Source organism: Pygocentrus nattereri, chromosome 20 (assembly GCF_015220715.1).
Source record: "Pygocentrus nattereri isolate fPygNat1 chromosome 20, fPygNat1.pri, whole genome shotgun sequence".
NCBI lineage: Eukaryota > Metazoa > Chordata > Actinopteri > Characiformes > Serrasalmidae > Pygocentrus > Pygocentrus nattereri.
Window position 1 is genome coordinate 3,433,688 of NC_051230.1, and position 12,637 is coordinate 3,446,324.

At 43.9% G+C, this 12,637-nt stretch overlaps 1 protein-coding gene across 1 annotated transcript; it reads left to right on the plus strand.

The window, feature by feature from the left end:
• Positions 1 to 33: 33 nt before the first annotated feature.
• On the plus strand, positions 34 to 11,692 carry rhbdd3 (rhomboid domain containing 3). The gene is made up of 5 exons (XM_017720869.2): positions 34 to 591; positions 2,710 to 3,093; positions 4,434 to 4,575; positions 5,599 to 5,853; positions 10,521 to 11,692. The coding sequence occupies exons 1-5, from the start codon at positions 429 to 431 to the stop codon at positions 10,678 to 10,680; spliced, it is 1,104 nt and encodes a 367-aa protein (XP_017576358.1). The 5' UTR covers positions 34 to 428; the 3' UTR covers positions 10,681 to 11,692.
• The last annotated feature ends 945 nt before the right edge of the window (positions 11,693 to 12,637 follow it).

The window sequence follows — 12,637 nt, forward strand, 5'->3', positions numbered from 1 at the left end:
CCGGTTTCCGGGGGGGGCGGTGTCAAAAAACACACAAACGACATTAAATCCTTATGTGTTTGTTCTATATCACTCCTATACGATTCATTTTCTTTAAGCATAAGCATGTGATTGCTTATGTGCGATAGATGTACTAATTTCCCCCCAAAATGGACAGACTTCGCCAGCGTTCATAAAGTGGTACTTCCCAACGGAGGACTTTAGCGAGGTCAAAACGCTGTTTACGTTTCCGGTCTGTGGATAATTTGATGTTTTTTTAGGAGAAAATCACCGAATAATGAGCGTTTATAACGTTTACACGTGCAGGGAGCGCATGTGCGTCGTAGGCTTCAACGTAGACGCGCCCTGTCAAGGCTGGGCTGCGCACACGAGCGTTTGATCGGATCCGATCCGCTGTCAGATGGACGCGTGATCGCGGATGGTCTGAGATGTTGGAGCGCCCTTTCTCGGCGTGGTTCTGGTTCGGATCCACCCGCCCTGGTTTCTGCAGTGGCACTGCCCTCACACTGCTGCTCATCCTGCTGGCTTGGCTATGTGGGATCCACACGAGCCTGAGTTTGGGACCAGGAGGGGAATTCCCTGGATTCTATGGTAAGCAGTTCGTGGATCATTAAAAGGACACTCTGGCCAAATTTTCAAAATTTACCTATTGATACGTCTGTCGTAAACACGCCTGCTTGCCTCTTGGCTGTGCAGCAGTGGCCTCTAAGGCAAAATTTCCTGGATTACAGAGTAAAAATTACCCCCTCTGATGACGTAGCTTGAAGGTGGATGTGAATTTTGGGGAAAAAAAAAAATTCACTAGCTGGCTTGAAGCAAAGGTTTGACAGCGTTTCAGTGCTCCACACTTAAAAAATATGGTTCTGGGAAGACTATATTGCCCAGCTGGCCTGGGAGCGCCTCGGAATCCCCCCGGGGGGCTAGTGGAATTGGCTGGGGAAAGGGAGGTCTGGCCCTCATTGATTAGGATGCTGCCCCTGCGACCTGAACCCCGGAGAAGCGGAAGATAATGGATGGAAGGATGGATGGATGGATGGTTCTGGGAAGATTATTAACTAAAGTAAATTGTTCTATTCGGAACCATTTCATGCTTAACCTCGTATTCTCAAGGCCATATTCTGGTTTGTCCATCTGAATGTTTTCGTGACCAAATCGTAAGGCAAATTATTCAGTAACTGCGTGAAATAAATGTACATTTTTATATTATTTATTTATTTATCTATTTATTGTAAAAGCTCCGCTCAAATCAACAGAACGTGTGTTTCATGATCTCCACATCACTACATGCTCACAATTTACTGCTGAAAGCCAAAAATCTCGGCCGCTCTTTGTGTTGTTCTCTATAAGTGATGTTTCCAGAGCAGATCACTGAAGAGACGCCGTCTGTTTATAGTTTAGAGCCCAGATTTGGGGAAAAACGGGTCGACTTTCAGTAGAAAAACAAAGTTCAGCTTCTTTTATTATAAGGGTTTAAAATGACATCACCGTCTATTAGACTGGAGAGAAGAGCTACAGCCTCACACGACGCCCAGCTTCTGAATGGAGCTTATGGAGTATGAACGTTATGAAGAACATGACCGAGTGCGGTTTGGACCCACCGGTGGTCCCGAGGAGCTGAAGAGGTGAAATGGTTCTTCAGATTGATGGAGAATGTTTTGTATGTGGTCCTACACAGAACCTTTTCAAAAAGGGTTCTATATAGCACGAAAAAGTGTTACAGGTTTGACATCATAACGACAGCAGAACCCTTTGTGGTGCTGTATGGAACCATTTTTTTTTAAAGGTTCTATAATGGAACCATATATAACACATTCTCCATCAATCTGAAGAACCATTTGACCATGCAAAGAGCAAATTTAGCATGAAATGGTTCTATACAGCTCTAAATAGAACCATTGCCTTTACTAAAGAACCCTTTAAGAACCAAAAAAAAGCACATATTCAATCAAACCAGTGCAGCTGAGGGATACAGTACTGGATGGTAGAATACTAAATAGCCTAATAGATAATATTAATCGTTAATTTTAGGCCGGGATGCTTCTTTAATATTCTGCGTGTTTAGTTGGTTACAGAGCAGAAACGATGAACTATAAAATCTGATATTAAAAAATATTTAACTTTACTGTTAATGTTATATAATAAATAATATAGTGTATATGTCACTGCTGTTGGAGCAAAACCTTGTATCTCCATTTCTCTCGTTTTTCAGTTTTTGACATATTTTAAAATTGTCCGTTGGCCTTTACATTGGGTCAACATTTCATGATGAACGGACCAAAAGAAACGTCCCAAAATGACTCGGAAAGACGTCCGGTTCCATTGACTTACATTAAAAGTACAGTAGGTTTTTTCCTTCTCCTGTAAAGTTCCCGTTTTGGAGATGCGAGATTTTGTTCCGACAGCAGAAATATGAATGAAATATTTACAGCTGGCTACAGAAGCCTCACATTAATTGGCGGTAATGTGGTTTTGGCCAATATTTACAGATTTGCGCGTTTTACTGCAGAAACTGGCACGAAAAATCATCTTAAATCTTGAATAAATTTGAATGCATCTAATATTTCTCTCTCAGATTAGCACGGTTATAAGACTCTCTGGCCGAATTCCAGACCTTTTTACTTGTTTAATGTGCTTTTCTCGTAATATTATTCATTCAGTATTTTTCTCTGTATTCACAAATTTGAGCACACTCCTCATCTGTACCCGCAGATTTCATCTTCTACGCTTTAAGTCACGAGGAGTTACTGTCTCTTCTCTACAACGTCACCCTGTTGCTGTGTCTTGGACCATCTCAGGAGAGGCGATGGGGCACCTTGGCCTTCGTTGGCCTCTCCCTGCTGTCAACAGTGCTGCTGCCTCCTATTTACGCCCTCTTCCTCTTCGTGACCGGGGATGAAGCCAGTCGTGTTTGCGGCTTTTCGGCCACGCAGCTCGCTCTGTTCACTGCCCAGTGTCGTCAGGCGAGGCAGAGACGGGTCCTCCGCTGTTTGCCCCCGTGGTCACTGCCTTGGCTCTTCTTACTGCTTGATTTGTTTCTGCTGCCCAGCGCTCCGGGGCTGCTGCACTTCTATGCCATTTGCCTGGGCCTCAACTGTATCCTTTACCCTCCCTGAGGGGGCTGTTATACGCGGAGTCGCTGAACGTTTTGCTCAAAATGTAATGATTGTAACATCATTACAGCAGCACTGAATGCAGCACTGCAGAGGAACTCCACAGCTTTTTTGAAATTTCTGTGTAATTCAATGGTTGAGATGTAAACAGTCATTCAGAGCAGTTTGGTGTGAAACGCTCAGTTCTTAAGAAACTCGCCAAGTCAGAATTGTTCACAGTGGTGGTGATAGGAACCAGACGTCCACCTCATTATTTTATGATAGTGTTGTGATAAAGTTTTGGCTTAAAATGTATTTTCATTTATTTACTTTTAACCTCTTCAAGAAAAGAGACCCTAAAACTGAACCTTGAGGGACTCCACAAGAAATTCCAGTGATACCATGAACTGCCTGTTACCTAAACATGATTTAAACCGGTCTAAAACTGAGCCAGAGAGGTCAGCCCAGCATTCAGGACGTTGGATTGTAATCATGTGGTCAACGGTATCAAAAGTTGAACTCGTTTGAGCTTTTATGTGGAATATTGATGATGAATAGTGATAAATCTGCAGTAATACGTTTTCTTTGGGTCCTACAGTATCTCTGATTGTACCCGTCTGTTTTAGCCAAAAGCCAGTAAAGTGCGAGCTTCAGGTAAAGAGTACATTTTGCTGCTTTTCGCTTTGGTGGTATAGCAATGAAAATGGGAATCAGCCATAAAAACACACGTTTACATCACCGCTTTAGCTAACGCCCAAACTGAGGCTCCTGCCAGGGCTGGTCGGGCTTTATTTGTTTAGCACTTGTTTGTCTCCTAGTTCTACATTGTTTATTAACCCGACCAAGCTATACTGGACTGGGACTCTAGGTCATACCTTCTGTAAGACCGTCTGTATAAAACACTTTATATTGTTAGAAATGAAGGTTCTGTTCAGGTACGTTTTTCGTTCATCAGGGTACAAACAATATAAATGTTCCCTCAAAGGTCCTACAGTGGTTCTAAGGTCTGATTGTGGAGCTTAAATCAGTTCCTCCAGGTGAAAAGTTGGTATTTGTTCCTTTTCATAACCGAATGTTTTAAAACAGAGCAGTAGAGTAAAAGCCTGGAGGCGAGGCGAGGCGGGGTGTGTGGAGTCAGTCCAGCTTAGAGCAGATCATTTCAGTGGATTATGGTTCAGTTATGATCCCTGACTAAAGGCACTGAGTTGGACCCTTGAGGGAACCACCCCAGTGACAGATTAGTACCTTTATTTCTGAGAGAGGACTTAAGGGAACAAGGTCAGTGTCAAGGTGCCACAACTGTCACTGTTACCCAGTGGGGACGGTCCTTAACACACTTCTCAGACAGTTCTGAGTTCATAGGAATACTGCAGCGGATAGAAGGCCTTGGCGTGTGTGCCTGTCTGCCAGCCTGGGCCTACGTTTCTGTCGTCCCCCACGTGTCAAACAACTATCAGCTGCCCACCTACATCAGCCCGACACACAGGTAACACCAGGCCTGCAGTCCATCAGCCATATAACTGTTTATAATGTGAGTTATAAGAGGGAATAAGAGTGTAATAATATTAAAATGTAATAAAAATAAAGTAATATTAAATAGATACTTGTGTTCTGCACAGACACAACTTTACATACACAAAAACTCTCCAGAACACGTTTTAAAAAGATGTGCTCCAAGGGTTCTCTAGCAAAGAAAATGGTTCTACATAGAACCATGAACACTCAAAGAACCCTTTGCGTGATTAAAGGGATGGAGAATGTGCCAAAAGGGTTCTTCTGTGGTTTCGGTGTCAGGCTTGTAACTTCGTTTTACAAGGTATCCATACTGCAGTGACACTGACGTGGTGGTGGTGTGTTACTGTGTGTTGCACTGGTGCAAGTGGATCAGACGCAGCAGTGCTGCTGGAGTTTTTAAACACTGTGTCCACTCACTGTCCACTCTATTAGACGCTCCTACCTTGTCGGTCCACCTTGTAGATGTAAAGTCAGAGACGACAGCTCATCTGCTGCTGCACAGTTTGTGTTGGTCATCCTCTAGTCCTTCATCAGTGGTCACAGGACACTGTCGGCTGGATATTTTGGTTGGTGGACTATTCTCAGTCCAGCCACGACACTGAGGTGTTTAAAAACTCCAGCAGCACTGCTGTGGCTGATCCACTCAGACCAGCTCAACACACACTAACACGCCACCACCTCGTCAGTGTTACTGCAGTGCTGAGAATGACCCGCCACCCAAATAGTACCTGCTCTGTGAGGGTCCATGGGGGTCCTGACCACTGAAGAACAGGGTAACAGAGTATCAGAGAAACAGATGGACTACAGTCTGTAACTGTAGAACTACAGAGAGCAGCTATACAGTAAGTGGAGCTGATAAACTGGACAGTGGCTCTGAGATACATGTCAGTGTTTATGTCTGCAGTGCAATGTATTTGAAATGAATGTCCCTGTATGTTTTCTCTGCATGGTCATCATGGGAATCAGCCATTCAAATCCAGGTTTCTCATTTCAGACCTGACCCGCACCTCGAGCCCTCTCATCTGGGACTTGTAGCATCTACGAGCAGGTCTCAGCTGCAGGATCACTCGCTCCTGCAGCCATGGAGACCTCCTGCTCCAGAGTGGCACCGCGAGCCCGCCGTGGCAACAGACGCGCAGCTGCTGGAGGAGCAGTTGCTAAGGGCGGGGATACTGGCGTCGCTGCAGGACGCGCCCGAGGGCACAGCCGACAAAGTGGAGGTGCCCAAGTCTTCGGTTTCCTCGCTGAGGTGGGTGAGGTCACATCTTAAAGGGCCCACGTCTATTTATGAGTATCAATGTACCAGAAACAGTCATGATTCATCTTCAACGGATCGTTTTCACTTCGTGCCTTTGAGTTAAACAGGCTGTTTTTGTTACTGCGCCTTTAAGAGTGGATTTGTGGGTCCCTAGCATTTACACATATATTACACTTGAAAGGGTTACAATTTATTCATATTTCAAAATAAAACAAGTTATTTTAACAATTACACCTTCTTGAGCATCAGTTTAGCAATACTGGTTTCCAAGCATTTACATTTATGGCATTTGGCAGACGCTCTTATCCAGAGCGACTTAGAATTTGATCATTTCATACAGGTAGGTGAAGGTGGTGTTAGGAGTCTTGCCCAAGGACTCTTATTGGTATAGTGTAGGGTGTTTACCCAGGTGGGGCACTGAACCCCAGTCTACAGTGTAGTAGGTGAAGGTGGTGTTAGGAGTCTTGCCCAAGGACTCTTATTGGTATAGTGTAGGGTGTTTACCTAGGTGGGGCACTGAACCCCAGTCTACAGTGTAGTAGGTGAAGGTGGTGTTAGGAGTCTTGCCCAAGGACTCTTATTGGTATAGTGTAGGGTGTTTACCCAGGTGGGGCACTGAACCCCAGTCTACAGTGTAGTAGGTGAAGGTGGTGTTAGGACTCTTCATTTATAAACTGAATTTTGTGTTTACTTGTTATCTTTTTATAATATTTCTATTTATTTGGTGAGCTGAAACATTTAAGTGTGACAAGAAATCAGGAAGGGGGCAAACACTTTTTCACACCACTGTATACATGACTATGGAATATGTAAGCTGAATGTCATAAAGAAAACAAAAGCCAAATAAATATTACGAAATATATATAATAAAAGTTCCCCCAGGGCTCGTGTCAGTGGTGTTACCGCGTAACCAAAAGTCACGCTCTATGAAGAAAAGCTCATGGTTCTCAGTTCTCAGAGATCTTCTCATTCAGCTCATGATCTCATATGAAGCTTTTAGCTGACGTCACCGGTGTGACCGACTTTATTCTGAGGTCACTGTGAAAAAACAGAAACACAAATGGATTAAATTCCATATTTTAGTGGACGTTCCCTGATGGACAGCGTGTGGTTTGATGCTCAGTACCAGCCGTTTGGTGAAAGGCAAGTTTCATTAAAAATGTCTGTGGTGTTACCACCAATGAGGATCTGTAACACCAGTGACTTCTGTTGACAGACATAAAAGTGGGCATTTCTGTACAATGATCCGTATATGTAAATGAGCTCAGTTCTGATTGGCTGTCCTTTAAGGCCAAAGCGCACTGATGGGACAAACACAAACACATTCAGATGTTTTCAGGTGTCCTTAGACTGCTCTGTCAAAGAGAATGAACTACACTCTTAGCAAAAAGGGTTCTATGGCTTGTACCAGTCGTGGAACCCTTCTTGGTGCTATATAGAACCATCTCCATCAGTCTGAAGAACCATTTCTCTATGCAGAGCAGCCTTTAATCATGCAAGGGGTTCAGCTATGAATCGCTGGCTGACGACTGCTGTGTTATCATGTTGAAGGTGTGCTTCAGTTACACTATACTATATAATAGAACCCGGTACTAGTCTGTAGTGGTTCTTGGAGCTCAGAGAACATCTACAGTGCCTCATAAGTGAGTGATGTATAGTCGGACCATGACAATCAGTCAGTTCAGGTGTTAATGAGTGGCTGCTATGTCTAAATAAAGTGCGCGCACTCCGCTTTGTAAACAGAGCTGCCTTTAGGGAATTTGGCTGAGCATTTATCTTACGGCAGATTTAAAGGGGAACCCCACTAATTTTTACAACATTTTGTGTAAATATACGTTTAAGATGTAAAGCGAGCCGTTCAGAGCGGTTTGGGGTGAAACTCTCTGTTCTAGATAAGCTTACCGAGTCAGAACTGTTCATAGTGGTGGTGATAGGAACCAGACGTCCCCCTCTAAAAGCTCCTTCACAGAAAGTTCCTATGTGAAATGGTTCTGAATTCCCTGCCTGACGACTGAGACGCTGTTTTATGACTCTGAAATATTTTTTAAATGCCCATTCATGGCGGTGGGGTAGATTCCAGGCGTTATAAATAAATAGTCCCTGTAGAAAACCTGTTATTTTATTCTTCAGATTTACGACCAGTTTAATCATCAACAATTCATATGAACTCTGAAGACTCGTGTAGGTTCTCTGGTGGTTCTGGATGGTAAATAAAGTGTCTATAATCTGTGTTGTAGTCATGGCGACGCCTGGTTCCCATCACCACCACTGTTAAGACGTCTGAACCGTGTCACACCAGACTGCTTTGGATCCCTCGGTTTACATCCCAGTGGAATTCCTCTTGGAGGGATGTGTAAATGGATTTAGAAGAGAGAAAGAAAAGGGAGAGAAAAATGGAAGGAAGGAAGAGAGAATAAGCAAGATAAAAGGAGAAATTTGGAGGATAGAGAAAGAGGAAACAAATAAAGAGTGGACTCAAGAATGCAGAGAAAGAAAGAAAGAAACAAAAGACAAAAAGAAAGAGAAATAATTGAGAAAAAGAGAGCAAAACATCTCAGAAGACTCGTGTGGGTTCTCTGGTGGTTCTGGATGGTAAATAAAGTGTCTAAATCTGTGTTGTAGTCATGGCGACGCCTGGTTCCCATCACCACCACTGTAAAGACGTCTGAACCGTTTCACACCAAACCCTCTGAGTGACAATTAAACTGGTGGAATTTCTCTTTAAGTAAATTTAAAAAAGGTGTGACCTCCTGGATGACTCATGATGCATCCTTAACATCCTTAAAAGAGGCCTTTTATTATTTATTCTCACTGCTGTTAATCGTCCGAATCATTCTGAATTGTTCAGCATGTTAGGACTAATGTTTCATGTTTATACACAGCTCAAAAAAATAAAGGGAACACTGTAATAACTCATCCTAGATCTGAATGAATGAAATATTCTCATTGAATACTTTGTTCTGTACAAAGTTGAATATGCCGACAACAAAATCACAAACATCATCAATGGAAGTCAAATGTATTAACCAGTGGAGGCCTGGATTTGGAGTCACACACAAAATTAAAGTGGAAAAACACACAACAGGCTGATCCAACTTTGATGTAATGTCCTTAAAACAAGTCAAAATGAGGCTCAGTGTTGTGTGTGGCCTCCACGTGCCTGTATGACCTCCCTACAACGCCTGGGCAGCTCCTGATGAGGTGGCGGATGGTCTCCTGAGGGATCTCCTCCCAGACCTGGACTAAAGCATCCGCCAACTCCTGGACAGTCTGTGGTGCAACGTGGCGTTGGAGGATGGAGCGAGACATGATGTCCCAGATGTGCTCAATCGGATTCAGGTCTGGGGAACGGGTGGGCCGGTCCATAGCTTCAATGCCTTCATCTTGCAGGAACTGCTGACACACTGCAGCCACATGAGGTCTAGCATTGTCATGGAGTCAGTTTCTAACCGTTTGTGCAGACACATGCACATTTGTGGCCTGCTGGAGGTCATTCTGCAGGGCTCTGGCAGCTCCTCCTGTTCCTCCTTGCACAAAGGCGGAGGTAGCGGTCCTGCTGCTGGGTTGTTGCCCTCCTACGGCCTCCTCCATGTCTTCTGGTGTACTGGCCTGTCTCCTGGTGGCGCCTCCAGCCTCTGGACACGACGCTGACAGACACAGCAAACCTTCTTGCCACAGCTCGCATTGATGTGCCATCCTGGATGAGCTGCACTACCTGAGCCACTTGTGTGGGTTGTAGAGTCCGTCTCCTGCTACCACGAGTGTGAAAGACCACCAACATTCAAAAGTGACCAAAACATCAGCCAGAAAGCAGAAAGGTACTGAGGAGTGGTCTGTGGTCCCACCTGCAGAACCACTCCTTTATTGAGTGTGTCTTGCTAATCGCCAGTAATTTCCACCTGTTGTCTGTTCCATTTGCACAACAGCTGTGAAACTGATGGTCAGTGCTGCTTCCTAAGTGGCCAGTTTGATTTCACAGGAGTTTGATTTACTCTGAGTTATATTGTGTTGTTTAAGTGTTCCCTTTATTTTTTTGAGCAGTGTGTGTTGTTTGCCACAGAGGGACAGCACAGTTATGTCCACTAAGAAATTAGAAAACATACTGGTTCTGGTTTCAGTTTAGTAAAAGTATGTGAAAAAAATCTAACTGACATAGTTTCCCCCTTTGCTTCTTTGGTTTTAGCCCTGGAGCTACGAGTAATGGGAGCTTAGTATATACCATTCTCCAAACATCTAGTCTGATCTTCACAGTCGGACCAAATCAGACTGAGCCATAAAACTGAGCCAATATCAGGTTCAGCTCAGTTTGGTCAGTTTGTCCAGATCAGTATTAATGTTGTTTTGTTCCAGCCGGTCTGTAAAGCTTCTTACAGCCCGTTTAGTTTGGCGAATGGTGTTGGGTTCATTTCTGGCTGATTCCAGGTTGGAACATATCGTCGTCTCATCTACAGATTCTGACCAAATCGGCTGTCGGTCAAATGTGATCTTAACAGTGTCCGTTTTCTTTTTGTGGCAAAGTAAGAAGTAAAAACATTGAAGTGGCCTAGCTCTGCACATTTCTCATTCATGATGTAAAGAGCGTTTATGTCACTGCGCAGAACCCTGTCCGGTTCCATGTGGCAGCTTTATTTTAAAGGGTGCTGTTCCTCTGTTTTCAGGCTGCAGCAGCTGGAGAAGATGGGCTTCCCGATGGAGAAAGCGGTGGTGGCGCTGGCCGCTACAGGGCAGCTGGACGGGGCCATCTCCCTGCTGATCGAGGACCAGGTTGGGGAGGAGGCTGTGGTGGTCTCAAAAGGGAAAAAGTCTCCCACCACATAACTCAGGAATGCTCAGAGCTTATTCTGATGGACTGCTGTTCCTTCTGGTTCAAAACTGAAGAATATCACATTCATCCCAGATATAAAATATTATGCTGGTCAGTTTGAGGTAAACTAATAATCTGACCACAGTTAAAAGGGGAATTCTACCATATTAAAAAATCCTGCATAATTCAGTGATTCATATGTAAGTAAAATCATGTAGAGTGCTTTATGGCTGTGTGAACTTCAGAATTGGTGAAAAAATTCAAATTTCTTCATAGTGGTGGTGATAGGAACCAGGCGTCCAGGTGTCCAAAACCACCAGTGACCCTACACGTGTGTTCTGAGTTTATCTGGAATGTTAATGATTGTAAAAGGGTGATGAATCTGGAATAATACACACTAATTATATAATTAAAAGTTTTCACTTTTCACCTCCCAGTCCACACAGCCTGTCTAATGAAACTAAACGGCTCATTTTGAGCCAAATCATTTACATACACCCAAATTTTCAGTCTGCAGCAGTTTAGCCTCATCCATTCAGGCTGAAGTTATAAGGAGTGTTTCAGCTCAGAGTGCTTTTTCAATGAGGGCAGCCAATCAGAACAGAGCTCATTTACATACATCAGTCTTAAAGGCACAGCCTGCTTAATTCTAAGGCAGGCATTGGCAACCCAAATGTTAAGAAGAGCCGTTTTGTCCTTTCAGCAAAAATTGGACCAACCTGGGCGTCGCAACGTTTAATGTCCGTTTATCTTGGCTGTAAACGTGTCTCAGTGTGTGTTAATGTACAAGTACAGGTTAAAAATATAACACAAACACAGACTCGCTCTGCTTTAAACTTCAGCTCAGCTGTAGCTGCTTTTCTTGCATCTCCGGCAGGAAACTTTTCCACAAAAGTGGAGCTGTTTCTGGTAAAATTCCTCTCAACGTTCAAGTTTTTACGAGGCTGAAGTCGCTTCTCATTCCGATTTTCCCGTTCCACCTTAGATGGTGCCTGAGGCGGCAGAATGTAACTGCTGCACCATTTAAGGTGGAACGGGAGGGTTAGAATAAGAAGCGACTTCAGCTTCGTGACTTTTCAGTGTTTCAGTTTCTCGCTGCAGATTAAACGTATCAGGAAACCAGCTGGAGTGACTATAAACACTAATCAGTCCATTCGTCTCCAGATTATCGATGTTCGTCTTAAATCTCTCTCTTTACCGTTTCGTAGCTACTAGCTGGGTGAGACTGTTGTCTGTGTTGCTATGGTGACCAGCCGTCTGCGCTGGTCTTCAGGGTTAAAGGGTGAATCAGCAGTTCTGCATTAACTCCAGCGTTTAAGACCATTTACTGTTAAACTGTGTTGAAGGATCAGCAGAGCTTCATTTTACTGTAGAGGAGGATTAATTTATTATTACCTACTGATCTGATTCTGATTGTGGAGCCACAACAGGGCAGTAAAAGAGCCGCATGTTGCCGACCCCTGATCTAGGGGTTAAAGAGGTTAGGAAATAGTCATTAAAACAGGGGCGGTGCCACCCTAGTGTGGTGTATGAGGACCATTCTGACCACCCCAGTTATGCAAAACTGCCTGCTTTACTGTGAAAATCTGCTGATACTGATCAGTTATAAGGCTCAGATGAGACTCCCCTCCATAATCATCTGGTCATCGCTCTGCTGGGCTACTTTGCTGAGAAAACTGACGAGTGAACTCCTCAGACGTCTGGTTCCTATCATCACCACTGTGAAGAGTTCTGACTAGAACAGAGCGTTTCACCCCAAACCGCTCTGAATGACTCTGTTTACACCTAAACCAAATTAATTATGCAGATTGTATTTAAAATCTGTCGAGTTCCCCTTTAAGCTTCAGGGGTAGGTTTAACATGTCTTCTGTTTGAGGCAGAGAAACTGATTTTGTGTTATTTATTTGATAAACTGGACAGTGTTTACATCACTAATGGTGGGAAGGTCAAAAGCTCTGTATGTACACTGGT